General features: G+C 42.8%; 1 protein-coding gene across 2 annotated transcripts in view; it reads left to right on the forward strand.

The window, feature by feature from the left end:
- The first annotated feature begins 7,969 nt into the window (after nt 1–7,969).
- Nucleotides 7,970–17,455, forward strand: part of notch2 (notch receptor 2) — a 40,685-nt gene continuing 31,199 nt past the window's right edge. For both annotated transcript variants that reach the window (XM_085348728.1, XM_085348729.1), the window contains exon 1: nt 7,970–8,350. In XM_085348728.1, coding sequence (XP_085204854.1) covers nt 8,278–8,350 — 73 coding nt within the window. In that variant the 5' untranslated portion in view covers nt 7,970–8,277. The remainder of the gene's footprint in view (nt 8,351–17,455) is intronic.

Below are 17,455 nucleotides of genomic sequence, written 5' to 3' on the forward strand. Positions count from 1 at the left end.
GATGGTATATATGTATCAATCTATCAATCGTTTGTTGTAAGATTCAGATAATTATTTTTTAAAAGCGAGACATTTTAAATGAGAATAAGAAAGAAAAGTATTTCTTTGTGCCCCCCTTTCCCTGTTAGTGCCCTACATGCCCCCCTGGCCACACTTTGCTAGACCCGCCCCTGCACAGTTATCAGCTGTCAGCTACTTAGAAAAGGATCCTGGGGTTATTTGTCTCTCAGAAACAGCTCATAACTTCCCTTCAACTCATCCATGTCACCTAAAGGGTAAACCTGTTTCTCCATCACCTGTTCAGCTCTGATGATTCAGTAAGGACATCTCCTGGTTTCATCTTCATGTTTCCCTCTCACCAGATAACCAAACCATATCATGACCAGCAGCTTTTTTACAGCTGTGGCTCCAGCAAACATCAGCTGATACTAGAAATTAATATTAAATAAATTCGAACAACAGCTGATCAAGCTTAAACGTGCTGCTGTTGTTTAGCGCGACATCTGCTGGTTTCCTCTTTCTGCGCAAAGTGAGCGATAAACAAACAAGAGAGCCGATCAGCTGATCATTGATCAGTTTTCATGACTGAAGTAGAAACGGGAGAGGGAGGGGGAGAGAATGAAAGAAGAAGAGGCAGCTGTGCAGCGAAGACACAGAATAACTCCAGCTTTGTGCCTTTTTCATTGTAGCTGAATTACGGGACAAACTGTTCCTTTTCACCTCAATAAGAAACGCGTAACATTTTCTCTGAATACCAGACGGGACGGTTGGCAACTCTAATAACTTATGAACAAAATAAAGTTCAACATCATTAACTTCATAGCACCACCCAGCTGTATAGAAACTCCGTCATGCTAGCTAGCACGCAGTACGGAAAAAGTCAGAATAACGAAAATAAACTCCACCTAAACTTGGTTCATATCTGACCCAGAGAGACTGCAGGTCATAACTTCTTACCTGAAGTTCAGTTCACACTTGGACCTGCGGCCGCCTCGGGTCTCTTTTCCTTCTGCGTCCCTTTTCCTTCATCCACCTGCTGGCCTCACCACTTGCTAATGTTACTGAATCTGTGGAAGCTCCGCGACAGCCACCACACGAAGTAACGAGTAACGACCCTATCTAAATCCCAGTAACGACTAACGCGTTCCTGATTTTGGCATAATAACTAGTTACCGTGCTCGTTACCACAATAATAACGTAGTTACTGTAACGCGTTATTTAATAACGCGTTAGTCCCAACACTGGCAGTGATGCTGAGCCCAGCTTTGAGTGAATAACTTCTCAATTGATTTGGATCTTTTTTTTTGTTTTGTTTTGTTTTGTTTTGTTTTGTTTTGTTTTTGTTTTTTGGTTCCTTTACAAATTGCAAAATAGGGGGAAAAACTCTGACATTTTTATGTCATGTCATCAGAAATACATATCCTATGAAAATAGGGGGAAAAAACAGGATACGTTTTCTTGATGTTATTGAAGAAACATCAAAAACTAATCTGGATCCAGACATCATTCTGCTTTCAGTGACCCAGTTCTTGCACAGGTATATAGTCATTTCATGATCATTCTTTCCTTCCTGTTTTCCATCTACTTGGTTGGTTGTTTTGACCAAAGGTTTAACACAAAATGCATTCATTTTATCTTAAAACTGGTTCTGCACCATGTAGCATTATTTACATGTTACTTTAAATTACATTCCACTGCCTACATTTACTTCCAGTATAATTATTTCTTGTAAAAACCTGACTTGTTACTCTCTTATTCTAGCCTGCCTACTTTTAAGTACCGTATTTACATTGTAATTACACATGGTAGCGCAGTGCTTAGCACTCCTGCCTCACAGCGAGGGAGTCCCGAGCTTGAAGAAGTTTGTGCAGCTTCCTTCCACAATCCAAACACATTCAGTGATCCCACTTCAGATGTTATCCGTCCATACAACGGGCATTTGTTGGCAGAAATCAGCCCCATAGATATGGGCCAGTAGGGGCCTTCTCCACCTACTAATTTGTTCAGAAGGTTGTTATCTTCCATATAGATGGAGGATCACTAACAGGAGGATGGGAAGATTCCAGAATCAATCAGTGGGGTTAGATCAACTGGTGATTCTAAATTCCCCATAGTGAGTGTGAACGGTCGTCTGTGTCTCTGTTTTAGCCCAACGCCAGGCTGATGACCTGTCACGGTGTGTCCCACCTCTCAGCACTTAGTCACAGGCTATATTATGAAATGTTACTGTGACGCTACAGCCTTCATTATTTATTATAAATACATGCACAGAATTTCTCTGAGATCTGTTGAACATTTGTTCAGATATAGTCAGTACATTCAGAGTACACAGAAAGGCTCGTCCTTCACAATTAAAAAGAACTGGGAAATCTGATTTCTCCAGTCAATCAAATAGTAATAGTTTGTAATGAAGTGAAAGCAGAATTCACTCTCATAACGTGCCTGCTAGTCACCTCTAAAGGCCATAATATAAAACATATTCCATCAAACTTCCCACCTCATCCCAGTCTCTTCCCCATCATCCTCTTGCCTCACACTCCCGTCTTAACCAATCAGACCAGAGGGAAGCTGCAGAGAGAGCAGCTGTACAGCAGAGGAGCGGGTCATAAAACGCAGAGGGCCGAAAGAGGAAGTAAAGGGGCCTGATGAGTTATTGCCCTACAAACGTACACACCGGGTCCTGGGAACCGGGAACTTCTCACAGGGGGTCAGCGTGGACCTGCTGAGCCCACTCTCCACTCCGTGTATGCTTTACCACCTTATTGTAGACCAATGACGAGCTCTCACATCTTCCCAACGATAATACTCCACGTCCATTTAGAAAAAGAGCAAACCTGTAAATGAGTCGTAAATTCTCTTTTGAGAACATAAAATATTTATCCTGAGTGTTAAAACTGCCTTTTAGGTTTATAAAAATGCGGCTTAAACAAAGACGGGAGTGGGGGGTTAAAAAAGAGGAAGCTCAGCCATGTTAAATTTAATGTCAATTAATTATTGTAGCGATTAAAAATGATTTATGATGATGTGCTGTGAGGTACACAGGTATCTCAGTCCCTTCTTGACTCTCATTCATCTCTCGGATATTATTGTCGCATGCATGCAGTCCTGAGCTGTGACTGTGAGAAAGCCTGCTTTTTAGTGGCTTGTGACTTTATGATGCACAGAACACTGGAAGATATTCCACACACACTCAGTTTTGCACTCACTATAACTTTCAGCATGCCACTTCAACTCAAAAATAATATGGTCTGTGCATATTTTGTACACTCAGAGTGGAGAAAATGCCCTACAAACAAAACCCATGTTTCTTGTGAACATATGCTGTCGCAGAGTATGAGTTGGTTACTTCAGCCCGTTAGTTGGATGTTAGATTAGTTTGACTCACACGCACCCCTGGGCCTGGATGACCGGGACATGACGGATGAGGTTTGAGATTTAGGTGCCTGTGTGTCTATGTGTTCCTTCTGACATTACTGTGTGTGTCTGCGTGTCCCTGTGTGCTACGTGTTAATGCATTAGGCGACCTTGGGTGGGAGTTGCTCGGACTCAGTTTGCCCTCCCTGAGACCTCTCTCAGATCAACATATCATCAGCAGCATAACGGGTGCAGTTGTTACAGAGTCTTGGTTGCAGAGGTCCAAACTTTAACTTTTATTTTTGGTTTGTTTCTGACGTTTAAAATACTTTTACATTTATAAAGATTTCACAGTTATGTTACATAAAAGTGATATGGTGATATCATTATTTTGGTTCAATCCCAGTGCTTCAGCGTGAGCTTAATGCAGTGTCACACAGCATTTTTATATTTTTTCCACAGCAGATTACATTCGTTTCAGTTGTACTTCCATCCGTCGCCTTTCTGAAGTGCAAACTGTAGGAGGTGTCAAAATTAACACTAACCTACACAAATACTAACGTTTCAAATATTATTCCAATCTGTGCTTCTTTGTGGCTAAGATGTTAGATCCTTGCAGTTGCTCCGTGATTGCCTGCTTTTGTTTAACTCTTACTGTCTGCAGCTGACAGTAAAACTATATTCATCCCAGAAGCCCCGTTTTAGAAGACTGAGGGCTGTTTGCTTTCCACAAGTGAGAATTCATGTGCATGTGCGGTGTGTCCAGGGATGTATTTAAAATCCTATCAAAGTGCTCTAAATATGTGTCCTACTAGTATTTCTCAAATGCATTGCAAACCCTCGTCTTTGTGAACTTGTTTTGCTGCATTAAAGAAACAGAAAAACTGTCCTTCGTGAGTTGAGTTAAATCAACTCAATAATGCTTACATATAGAGCTAATATGCCAGTTTGTCTCTGCTCTTTGTGACTTGGGGAGTTGGGAAGAATGGTGCTATATACGTGTACTTCTGGGCAGGCAATATAAACCTTGCAGGGCCCAGATGACACTGCTGGGGCTGTTATTTTCCCACAGTGCAATATAAATAGCCTGCTAGTGTGGGGTGACGGTGGGCACGCTAGGACGCTCACGGGAGGATCCCATCCACACGCAACAGCACATTCCCGTCCACCTGATCCTGCCAGAGCCCCAGGTCAACTTACAAGATGTGTTCTCATACGCGTGCATGCATCCTTCCTCCTCACACCTTTCCTTCATCACCTGTTTCCTCACCCTCTTCCTCTCGTCGGAAACTGAAGTTTCTGCCCACATCACGCTCGGCCACATCGTGACTTCGCACTCTCTGACTCTCCACCTTTGACCGCCGTGGAACGCTGTGACGCACACATTTGATCATACACACTATCTTAGTTTCTCACACAGAGCTGATCACAGAATAGCAGGTCAGCCACTGCCAAACGCTGCACTAGTATAACTTGTTCTTCGAAACCAAAGCTGAAGACTGCTAACAGCTAAGCTGCGTGTGCTCACTAACTGATTCATCAGCTCAATGAGAAAAAATATGAAGCCTCAGCTTTATCTTGATGAGTGGTTTAGTCAGAATAAATCGGTTTTGAGTGATTACGAGTGTTTGTGAAATTACACTTAGTATGTTGAGCTTGTCAAGATGTCCCCATCTTAAAATTTTACAACAAAATGAAGCCAGTAAAAAAACAAAAACAACTTCCACTGGTATGTTTACTTTCTCTAGGCAATCCCATGTCTCACCAAGTAAATGATTACACTGATTCCATGCTGATCTGAGACCCTTTTCGACTTACGTGGGCATTATCTGCCTCTTTGTTGACATTTCGATCATATAACCTCAAGTTCACACAGTAAAATTATTTACAATGTTTAAATATTTTGAAACCCTTCTAACAGATTTATATCTCTCTGTAAATAAGATACCATGTGGAGTCTTATCTTGTTGACCCGACGAGTGGCCAATCTCCATCAAGGAGATCTGAAATCTGAAGGATCGCTCTCATGGCTGACGATTTCATTGTAACCTTTAAGACAATATATCCACAGGTCTTTTATCGTCTGGAGGCACGCATGTCACACACGTAAAGCTGTCTGCAGGCTGTCTCTTTTATGGCAGTCAAAGTGGGTCAGTCAGGTGATAATCAACCTTAAATATACCCCCTCAGCTTCTTGTCCACTAGATCTGCTTATACTGTGAAGATGACATTAGATAAATGATGCTTCCTGTGCAAATGTGCATGTGTCTTAACAAAGGCACAGAGGTCACGAGAGCTTCATACCTACGTTCAGGCTCATCTCATCAAAGCCTGCACAAAATGCCAGCTTGTCAACACTCTCAGCGGAGCTTACAGACTGCACTGAGGTTTAAGAGTGCTGTTCTCAATAATGTAATTACACAGTAAGTATGAAGCATATAGAAGCATCCAGAACTGACATGCAGGAACCACTTCAGCTATGCACAACTGTTGATGCAAGCAAATCAGCTGCCACAGCCGAGTAATGAAAAGCGTATCGATGCCTGCCTCTACTAATTATAGAAAGGCATCATATACACACTTCATACTATCTGCCACCATCAAACATAAAGGCAGTGTAACACTCTTCTTGAATAACAGGCACCGATTTGGTTTCACATGGCTGTCACGCTCGGGAAAGATGGCATGTTTATGGTTAAGGGGAGTGGACAAGATCACGCACAGGCTGTCCCTGGAATAATCAGTCATGACTATCTGTCACCTGTGTGCAGCACAGCTTTACAAGCCGACAGCTGGAGTCACCCTTGACGGATGAGTTTCAAATCGGCGTGAAGAGCCCAAACACTGATGAAAGTGTCTCTCACCAATGTGGCAGGGCCTCGTGGCTCTGAGCCAGGCCAAGGGTAGTTAAAATTCAAAAGACTAATACTCACAAAGTTGGTCCGAAATGTGCTGCATGAAAGCTGAAGCGCTGGCGAAGTAACTACAGTCTTTTGTTGCCTGGTAAACTCTTGATAAACAAGCGACCTGAGGCTGGAGCTGCTGATTAGTTTCAGAAAATGTGGTTTAAAACATCAGGGTGGCTAAGCTTTCTTTCGCTTTTTACTGCTTTCTCTGAAATCATGCCAAACTTGTGTGTTAACGCATTCTTTTCTCAGAGTAATGGCAAGGAGGAACCAATCAGTGTTTTCTGCTTATGAGGCACAGCCACACCCTTTCTCACTCCATCCTTCCTAAATTACAGAAGCCCACATCTGGGGTGACGTCATTAGGACAACAGAGCTGCAGACAAAGTGAACCTTTCATGTGATTTATATCACTGCTAGCTTTAATGTGACATATGATATTTATAAGAAATTCTGGATTTCACTAATGGCCTTTAGTGACATAATGAAAGAAATGTGAATGCAGAAGAACCAGCAAACGTGAGACGGGGTTTGTCAATAAAAACAGCTTCTGACCAAACGGCGTGTTGTCGTGCCAACACCTGACAGCCAACCACGCATGGAGAGCAAGAGCTTGACATTGGCCGCAGCAACAAAGGCATTGTCAGTACGGACCCCTGAGGAGATCAATTTGCTCTCCTCTGGTTCCAGGCCTTTCAGCAGAGTTGAATAGAGGACAAAGGGCCGCTGGTGGCAGCAGGAGGCTTGGCAATATTTCTCTAATGGGGTGTAAAGACAAACAAATCATTGGGATGAGACACTGCTTTGTTATTGTGATGAGCCTGTGATTTACACCTGGATCATTCCTCCTGAGAGGGGATAATGAGTCTGGGATTTCTGTGATCACTAACAGGTTATAAAGCAAGTGTGATGGGCCTGTCTGAGCACGGAGGAGTGATGAAGCTTCCAAGAAAAACAAAGCAACAGTTTGAAATCCCCAAAGCATTTATTGGCTTTCAAATGTTTTCCTTGTGGTAGGTAAACATGTAGGCGCCTGGCTATCTGTGTACCTGTAAAACTTGTAGCTTCTTATGCAGCTCTTTCTGTCCAATGATATTGATTTTAAATGAGCTGTAAAATTAAAATCATTTTAAACAAGCTCGTATATTTCTTTTTAAAAGTCACCTCAAATGTTATGACACACATTATTAAAATGAGGGAGGGTGGCGTGCAACAAAAAGTGTTTTTGGAGCTCACTAGAAGCCACTGTTGATCCACATTCAGTCTTCGATGTTTTACCTTTTAAGTCGACATTTCTGTTCCCCAAAAACACCTGAAAAGCGCGGAGGTGCTAAGCCCGGGCAGAACCGCAACGGTAACGAAGAGCGCTGCTTAAGTGTGGGCGTTCACAGACGTACCTGGAAAAAACGTGCAGCGCCCGGGGAGGAGAAAGAAAAGAGAAGAAATCATTGAACGGGTTAATTTTGAGTCATAGCAGACTTCGAGAGAAGTAGAAAAATGAGAAAAAAAAATTCCTCCGCCGCGGCGACGCTGAGAGCGAAAAACATCTAAACCCTCCTCCCGTCTCGTTCCCGAGATAAAACAAATATCAAGCGACACTGTTTTTCTCCCTGTGGTATAAGGAAGCTAAATTTGGATTTAAGCCCCGTGTTTTCAACGTATTTTAGTGTCTTTTTAAAGCTCCGCGATAGACCCTCGCGGCGTCCGGCGGAAGGATACGTGGTGCGCTTCTTCTGCGGTCGTGCCTCGAGTAAACGCAGAGAGGTGGAGGAGCGAGTCGCTGCCGTGTGCGACAACAGAACTTTAACTTTATGTGAGTTTTAAACGGTTTTAATGAGACAGGTCGTTAAACACGTACAGGGGAAAAAACGTGACATGTTCAGAGTCCGCGGCTGATCTCGAAAGTCTGCTTTTTCCCGCCTGAGCCATCTCCTGCCAAACTTTCTGAGAAGCGACGAACCTCCGGGGAGACAGCTCAGCTTCGGGCTGGCGACCTTATGTGGATTTTACAGAGAAAATGGAGCAGATACCCGTGTTCTCCCCGGGGAAGTCGCTGGCCTTTGTCTTCTGCTTCATCCAGGTCTCTTTAGGTAAGTTTGGCGCTGTGGCGAAACCGTGGTGTGTTTTAGTCACCGGCCGCTTGCCATCACGTTTCGTTGCCTCTGCATCTGCGGACACACTTAGCATCTCTTTACACTAGCTAGTTAGGTGAGGTCAGTTTTAACCTGTTAACTCTTTAAAAAAATAAACAAACAAAAATAAAGTTTTCCTTTGGCTAGCTTTAGATCGGAGGTAAGCTATGGAAGAGGTTTTAATCGAAGTTTGAGGTGACTTGGTGGGGGTTTTCTGGGCTCCTTCGTGGCCTTCTGAGACACACGCTGGGTACCTTTTACTTTGAGTGGACTCTCCTGTGCTCATGGTCGCTGACTTTGTATTCGTTAGATTTAAAATAAAGAGAACGGCTTCACACCTCCATGTGGACCAACTTCTTCCCCTGTGCCTAATTCAGGGCGTTATGGTTTAGTTAATGCGGGTACTACGGCCTAACGCACGGCTGTGTCGCACCGCTGCCCAGATGTTGAGCACCGAGCGCTGGAGAAAGAATTCAAAATGGACACTTTATCTTGTTTAGACTGCTCAATTAACAGAGTTGTGTCAGCACACACTGACGGTAATACGCTTTTCAGCATTTGGGGGTTAAATGTCATGTGAGTGTACAGTGCGGTTGTGTGTAAGAACTGAAAATGTTAATGAAGTTCCCAGGAATGTACGTGCAAAATACATCGATGTACATTTTTCAGTATAAATGGTAATATCAGCATCCCCTACACCTGTCTTTTATTCAGTTTTTCCTAACCAGTAAATTCGTCTTGTTTTTTGGCCACTCGCTTATCTTTAAAAGCAGTTAAAGTCTCTCTTTATTTGGCTTAAAGCAGCAAAATGACTCTGGCTGGAGGTCTACCACAAAAACAGACAGTGATGCCATTTTGGTTGAAACGCAGTTACCGAACTTATTACCTGCTGGTTTGGTCAAAGTGATACCCAGGTAACAACAACATAACAGTATTGGCATCGCCCAGTTTTTTTCAGGTTATATTTAAATGTATTTTACTGTTGTTTTAGAAAACAGTAATGCTTTAAATATAACTGAAATAAGGTTTGTTGACAATGATTTGTGTATGTAAACACAGCTGCATCGTCTGGTTAAGATAAGATGCAGCTCATTGGTGAACATCACAGGGATGTGGCTGGGGTTAGATGGGTTTACCTTCATTCTGAGCTCTTCTGTGGTTATGTTTTGCATCTATAGATGACCCTGATCCTTGACCTTTGGTGTTTCTTTTTTTAATGAATGAAGTTTTGTGATTACTGGAGATTGTTTCTGGGCTTTTACTGTGATGTGTGTGTTCTTTTTTCTTTTTCTTTCTTTGCTTAGTTAGTTTCAGTGGTGGCTCCGAGAGCCATGAAAATACAAAATAACCTGCTGGCCTTTGTACTCTTTTTACATCCTTTACATAAAGAGAGTACAAAGGCGGGGGAATTGATTTCTGTCCCACATGTTTTTCTAACCTTTCAGCCCAGAGCTCCAACACTGCTCTTCTCTCTCACGGTTTTTTATGGATTATAGGTGACTTGTGAACAGTGAAGTTACACAAAAGGAAGACAGACAATGTAAAAGTGCTGCAGGCAGTGCAAGGAGAAGCACAGGAATGTTGTTGGTGTTTGACATTCCTCCCTCCCTCTCTGTTTCTCCCTCCCTCTCTCTCACACGCTGTTTGCACCACAGTCAATCGTCCTAGTTTTTTATCTCGTTTCTTGCTGGTAATGAAGCTGCATAATGTCTGGATGCTGTCTTTGCCGCATCCTTTGATGCGTGTAAGTCAGCTATTCATGTGACAGGATGACACGTTAAAAGATTTTGATCGTCTCGATAGCACGAAGGTGGTTTCAGGTTAGTTAATTCACAATGAAAGCCTGCCAAACGTTTGTGGGTTGAGAGCTTTTAATGAGAAGCGGGAGAGCACGAATCACAGCTCAGTCTGGGGAAAGGCGCAAAGGTTTGACCTTATTCTCGGTCGGGGCCAGAGAGTTCTCATTCTCGAGGAAGCGTAGGTGCCGTTGTTGTGGCACACGACACAGTGTTGCCCCTGTGCTGCGGGCATGTGGATGGTTGCAAATGCTTGCCCAGTGCAAACGGCAGACTGCTACTATGCGTGTGCGTATCTATTTGCGTGTGCGTTTGTATTGTATTGTACATACACGCTGACAAAGAGCAGCGATTGTACCACCCGCGGTTTACTTGCATCTGACCCAAGCTGCCGCCTGGTGTGAAATATGATTTATCTGCAGCAGCCTGTGCCCAGTGCAGGGAAGACAAAGATGTTTATTGACCAGCCCACAGCTTTTCATTATTTGCTAATCTCCTGCCCTACCTACTCACTGTAGTCGTGTTACTAATAAAGTGAATTGAAGCATCCTGTCGGTGACACAATCCAACTTTCTCACACAGTCTCAGTAAGCTAAATTTGCTATCGCTTTATTGTGGTCATATTTCAGATTGCATACAGTTAAGTTAGTCATGTAGCTACACAGCTCTTCCTCGTGTGTTTTGCCGCCACGTTATTTGTTTAGTGTAGTAGTAAAAAAAAATTGGATAACCACACACATGTCGGTGGGAACTTCTGAGGGCACTGTCTTCCGCATATATTTGGTTTTGCATTTACATGCACGAATGCAGTGAATGTGGCCTCTCTCTCTAGTTACCTTTCCAAAGAATAGATGTAAATCTATAGACTTGGTGTGGTTATGGTCTTGAAGTTGGTTAGCAGTCAAGATGAAAGTCCTAGTAATGGGCTTGACACCATTGTTCTGCGCACTGCTCAAACCACCAATTCCTACTAAACCAGTTTTGTCTGAGTGACTTTGATCCACGCACATTAAATACACTTCAGGCAAAAACCAGAATGAAGCTTTGTGCACGCCCTACGTGAACCACATGCACCATTACTATAGCAGGCAGAGTTTGTGGCTCTGAAAGTCGAGGGGATTACAAAGCGTTGTGTCTGCACTGTTGAGCAGGTTAGCAAATTAACAGGGAATTATTGCGGCCTGCATTCCTTGGCCAATGTGGCCCCGTAATCCTGGAGACAGGCAGGCAGGGCGCATGGAGTAATGAACCAAGTGGTGCACATCAGACCGGAGGCAGACGGAAACTACACGGAAAAGCTCAGAAAGAAATGCTTTGCCGTAACGGGCCACAGTATTAGTTTCAGTCCTGTGTTTAATATTCAGTTAATCAGAAACTTGTTACTGTGATTGCTTCCAGTGTTCAGTTTGTGAATTCTCCACCAGCACGATTGATAGTCTAGCAGTGCTGTAGCGAGTCATCAACTGCAGGTAACTGTTATCTTTACACCTATGCACTAATTACATGAAAAAAACAAAACAGTTTTACTTCTGAAATGGGAGACGGCGTTAACCAAAATTCACCTCGAGTTATTGAACACCAATGGAGTGTTTAGGTCACGGTCTGAGCTAAACATGCACTACAGTTTAAAAAAAAAAACTGACATAAGGAACAGCACCAGCAGAACTGCTCATAACTAATTAAACAGAGCCAGCATCTTTACCACATTACTACACATGGCACGGGTAACTTGTGCGTTAGTGAAGGCACCATTAATGCTGATTGATGTACAGGTTCACCGCACAGCCTGCATCTATTTTCAGGAAAAGCTTTGCGTGTTTCAGCGAGACGGTGCCAAATCACATCCTTCGAGTTTTCCAGGAGCTTTACTCTGTAGTCCAGACCCATCACATATTGAAAACATCTGGTACATCAGGAAACCAAAAGTAACGAAGGATGTCTCAAACAGATGAGCGATTTAAGTATGGGAAACATTTGCTTTCAAACCTTCAGAAATCAGTCTGCTCACTATGCACTCTCTCAACCGGTTGCTGGAATCACATAGTAAGCAGCGTATTTTTAGAAAAATACCTAATTAAACAAAATGCAAATTTTTTCATTTAAAGATGAGCTTTAAAATAACTTATCATATAGTAAACGTATATTTTAAGTTTGCACACAGTGGTAGAAGTAGGGAAGCAAGGTCAGATTGTTTTCCATTAGATTCTGAACGATCGAGGGAAAGTCCCTAAATTTGTCTTGTCTGGATTACTCTCCTTGTTTCTTTCTTTCTCTTTTCCCTTCAAAACACACACACACACACGCTGAGAAAGCGATCCAGCACTGTATCCTGCTGTCCAGCTGTACAAAAACACCTCGGCCCTGCTCCGTATGCTCAGTTGAGGCTCGTCCAACTTTTCCAGGCAGTAAAAAGCAGCGAGGCAGTTGGTTGGTCAGTGGGATAATTACTGAATCATTTTTTCCCCCTATATCTTGACCTCAGTCAGGATTTTTGTCCTCCATCTTAACCTAATTTTCATCAATTAAAGCAAATGACTACTTTAAATACTTTGTGCTAGTCGGTGGTTCACCCATGCGTTTCTAATGAATGGGTTCATGAAATCTTTTCAGTGATTTAACAGACTGCAGTGAAAGTTTTGGGACAGCTGGTGTGGTCAGAGTTGCATTAAACAATGCTCTGGATGTAGTCCTCAGTAGTTTATTACAGATAGCCTTGCGTTTAATCTCTCCTGATAAAATACTAAAGATCAGCTCCAGACATCCCAGTTAAGCATGTTACTGTGTCTTCCTGTATGACACCACCCTCAGTCTAAAGGGGACCTGGAAGACTTGAGCCTTGAAGGCCGTGCTTGGTCTGTGTGCTCGCTATCGCCACTGTTTGTGTGGGCCAGTAAAGCTTCCCTAAGGGTAACAGTGTTTAGTTTGTGCTTTGTCTCCCACCGCACATGCTGAGCTAAGGGTATTTTATTGCACGTTACCATGACAACTGCTTGGCCTGCTGGATATGGAGGCTTGTACAGCAATTCCAGGAAATGGGGTTACTTCCTCACTCAGCGCGAACAACTTCCTGCCCTCGGCTGTATGGGTATTTGCCCGTACTCTGGGACACTCGTTCGTGTGGTGTCTTTGTCTGCAGTTTCATAATTACTTCCCCATATCAATCCACAGCTATTAGCTCAAACTCCGTCTCGTCTCGTCTCCCTCCCTCTGTCTCACTACCTATTCGTCTTCTTTTTCTTCCTTCTTCTCGTACGAGCTCTTTAGGGACCTTTTATGGTGACTTATAAAGTGAGCACCACTAGCCAGACTCCACTTGGACTGTGGTTTCAGGCTTTTCTTTACATAGATTTTTATTACATTTAAGTCTCAACATTTTTAGCTTTCAGGGCTTTCACATGAAAATATAGGAAGCTTAAAAGAACACATCGGTTTGAGAATTTCCACAAGTGCATTCTGAACTCGACAGCCTGCTGGACATAACCACTGAGAAATGTCTTGTTTAACATGTTTTAGACGTGTGGTATAAGCTGTGCAGAGCATAAAGGTTGATTGTGATTGCTCAGTGTCCTGCTTGTACAGTCTGTCTTACTTTTCTGTCTTTTCCTTATCAGCAGCAGTGTGTCTACAAAGCTCCTCTGTTAGGTTGCCACATAGTGTGTGGTGTGATATGGGGAGAGTGTATCAACCGCACATCACATCAGTGCGAGTGTCACTTTCACCCCTGAACTACATGCTGTCACAGTAATAGACGGGCATTTTGATTTCGACTGCGACTGTCTGCTGTGGGAGTTGCTCAGCTCACTTAAAAAAAAATATCCAAAAGCAGTTGTTTTGGAGAATGTCCTGATGGCATTAATATCTGTATATTAATATATTATTATCTTACATTTCTACTTTTCTAATATATTTGAGACATTGTTCTGTGTTTCAAGCATTTTCACTATTTCCAAATCCAGAAGTGAGATTTCTCTCTTGGAGGCTGTGTTACACATTGTGTGACCACAGCTCGTAGTGGCATTCTCATGTTCAAAAAGTTTGTGACACTTCCACCAGAGTCAAGCCAGAGTCACCAATGCTGGTGATTGCTGCCACTGTAATAAGCGCCGATTGTATCACTGCTCCCTTGGCCACTGTTGTGTTTATGTCTGACTCTTCACCATCGTGACTGGTGTCACCGTGACAGAATGCTGCCAGTGCCTGAAAAAGGCTTCTAACAGACTAATTAGTGTCATCTGAAGGTGACAATAATACTAAAAGACGACTGTGTCAGCAATGATGAGCTTGCCTTTTCTCAGCACCCTAAGTACATTGAAAACTCTAAAAGTGCAGTTTTAAAGGCAAGAGTTTTCTTATTTTAGAACATAGCAGCACACAGATTTACTGGTACAGGGCCAACTTTAAAAAAACCTGACAGCTGACAGAGTTATATTACATCATGACATCAGGTAATTGTGAAATGGGGTTTTTTACATCCTGTTTACCACTATAATCACAGCTGGTTCAATTATGGATGAGCTCCTTTCATGGTTGATAAAAGCCTCTAAAATCCACAAACCTGGCTTTTATCTACCCCGTGAAAGGGCACAAGTAGCTGTTTTTCCCAGGTTAAGTGAATTTGTAGTAGTCCGTGTGTATTTATTAGCCTCTTTTTTGACTGTTACTGATGAAAACCGGATGCCTGGATCAACATGCAAATTTTTTTGCTGCAGCACTGCATGTGCTCAACTAGAGTGTGCACAAAATACCAAGAGATGATAATTGATTTGCAAAAGGCAACAGGTAAATTATGTTATCGTGTTTTTTGAACCAGTGGAAGAATTACTTAGATTTAGCAAAGCTAAACCAGACCAGAATCCAGGTCTGTTCAAAGAATTCAATTGAATAAGTTTCAGTTCACAGTAACAACATCCAGAGTGCACGTTACCCTTTTTTGAGACAGCTGGCACTGCTGTTGAGAAATCAGCTTTGTTCTTTAAGCTGAAATGTTTGAAATGGCTAACACCAAAAACTAAATGTTCTCTATGCAACTTATTTCTGTGCAGCCTCCTACAGTTTTGAGTGTGCAATGATGTTAACATGCTAAAAGCATGAGGACAGTCTGAAGAATAATCTTCGCAAAGGCACCTGTACAGAGTCAGCTTCCATCACCAGGGATCACTCACAGCTCTGTTTCAGTCTTATCACACTGCACAGTCTATAAATCTGCTTTTGTACTCACTCATGCTTTGCCGTCTTCTTTAAACACTCACACACACACACACACACACACACACACACACACACACACACACACACACACACACAAAATCACACAGTTTGAAGATAAGGTAGCAGCAAGTGAGAAAATGAACAAGGGCTTTTGTTCCAAGGATCCAAATAATCACGAGCATTCAGTCAGGTAACTTGTGTGTTCCTTCACAGCTCACCACATCTGGTGGTAGTTTCACTGTTGACTTTGTCGATCGAGTCTTATCAAGGCTCTCATTCCTGGGAAATGTTCCTGTCCATGGATCATTGATAGTAAAGTGTGAGAACGACTAGGTGGAAGGGATACAATGTTACCAGTCTGGATTACAATACACTCATCAGTCATATGAATGTGTGTGAACCAATTGTTTTTATTTTGGAAAAACAGATTGCTAAACTGTTTTCCAACCTTCCCGTCCGGGAATTGGTAACCTGTGTAGTGGGTAATTCAGCTGTGTGTGTGTGTGTGTGTGTGTGTGTGTGTGTGTGTGCGCTTTTTAAAATGGCGTAATAAGAGGCAGGCTGTCCCAAATCTGGTAAGATCATTGCATCTGGCATTACGACAGCTTGTATGGGAAGCTCGTCAAACCAGTCGGGGGATGAGAGCACAGTTTTCCGGTCTTTGCTCTCATACTTCCATTCTTTCATTCCATCTGCCTTCATACACCCGTCTTCTCAGCTCATCATCCTCTATTCACTCAACTAAAGAACTAACCAGCAAAACACAGTAAAGCTATCTGCTAGAGGACTAGTATCCGGTGTTAGCAAAGTGGAAATCTTTGTAATCATTTCTATAAAAGCAGATAAAACATGACTTAACATGTCTTAACCACATAAGTGTGGATTATTTTCATTGTGTTAATATGTATGCATGATTTTTAACCAGGGCAAGCGCAGACGCTGTGTGTCAACAGAAGTGGTCCCAAAATAGCACGATATAGTCTGTGGTCTGTCATACAGCAACAGCAGTCTGATATCAACTCATACTGAAGTGCAGTGGATGCCTGTGCAAGTGTGCATATCGTGGGTAGCATGTGTGTGTGCATGCCTGCTGGGATTATAAATTTCACTGTGGTTTATGTACGATATCCCCGTGTCTAATGTGCTATGTCCATCAGCCTCACTCTGAAGCATAAGTCTCCTGGACCAGACAGTGAATGCACAACACTTTTCAAATAAGCTGTGTGCAAATTTATCAATAAAATAATCATAGTAAACAGGATTAGCTGTCATTATTGCCCTCGTGGCTTTTTAACTTGAGTGACACTGTGATTAATCTAGACTCAGGAAATAACACCACTGCTGAGCGCACTTCCTGTAATGCAATGACTGTTTTGTGAAGACATTGTTGGCGTTTCTTCTAAATCAGCTGACCTACCCTCAGTTTTGTAAAAAGAGCTCTGTTCTGCAGAGTGGGGATGCATCGTATAACCACCAAACATGTGAGACTATAAATGAAGCAAAGTGCTAAGAAACATTTATACAAGTGCTTCTAATAATTTATGACAGTTCTGCTTAATTAATTACAGATGCTAAACAATGACCTCCTTGATTTAGCTAGCATATCACATTTGCAAATAAAGGCAGAGAACACCACACTTCTGTCTGGCATGATGGGCTGCCGTGGTGTGCATGAAGACCTCCTCAGCCATGTGTCTTTGGCGGCTCGAAGGCTGCACAATGGCTGATGTGTCTGGTTATGAGTGTCTCACTAGTGTGAAGAGAGATGGTCTTTGTTGTCTTCATCAACGCTCATTTTTGTGTGCCTGTGACCACTGCCTGATTTCAGACTGCCTCCGCATAGCTGGAGAGATGAGTTGCAAGCCCCCCGCCTTATGTCTCTGTAGCAGGGCAGGAAGGAAAAAAATTGCAGTTCTGCTTGGAGGGTTTCCCTCACAGGGGAGAGTGTGCATCTGTGGTGGTGTTACCATTTAATGGGGAGAAACCTGAACGAGTTTTAAATACTCACTTTTGAATTTCAAAGAGTGCGAGCGAAGCTGGGGCTCCCCACCTTTGAGGA

The sequence above is a fragment of the Diplotaxodon limnothrissa genome, linkage group LG23 (genome assembly GCF_057381915.1).
Source record: "Diplotaxodon limnothrissa isolate DT_005_m linkage group LG23, D_limnothrissa_male_GT1.1, whole genome shotgun sequence".
Lineage (NCBI taxonomy): Eukaryota > Metazoa > Chordata > Actinopteri > Cichliformes > Cichlidae > Diplotaxodon > Diplotaxodon limnothrissa.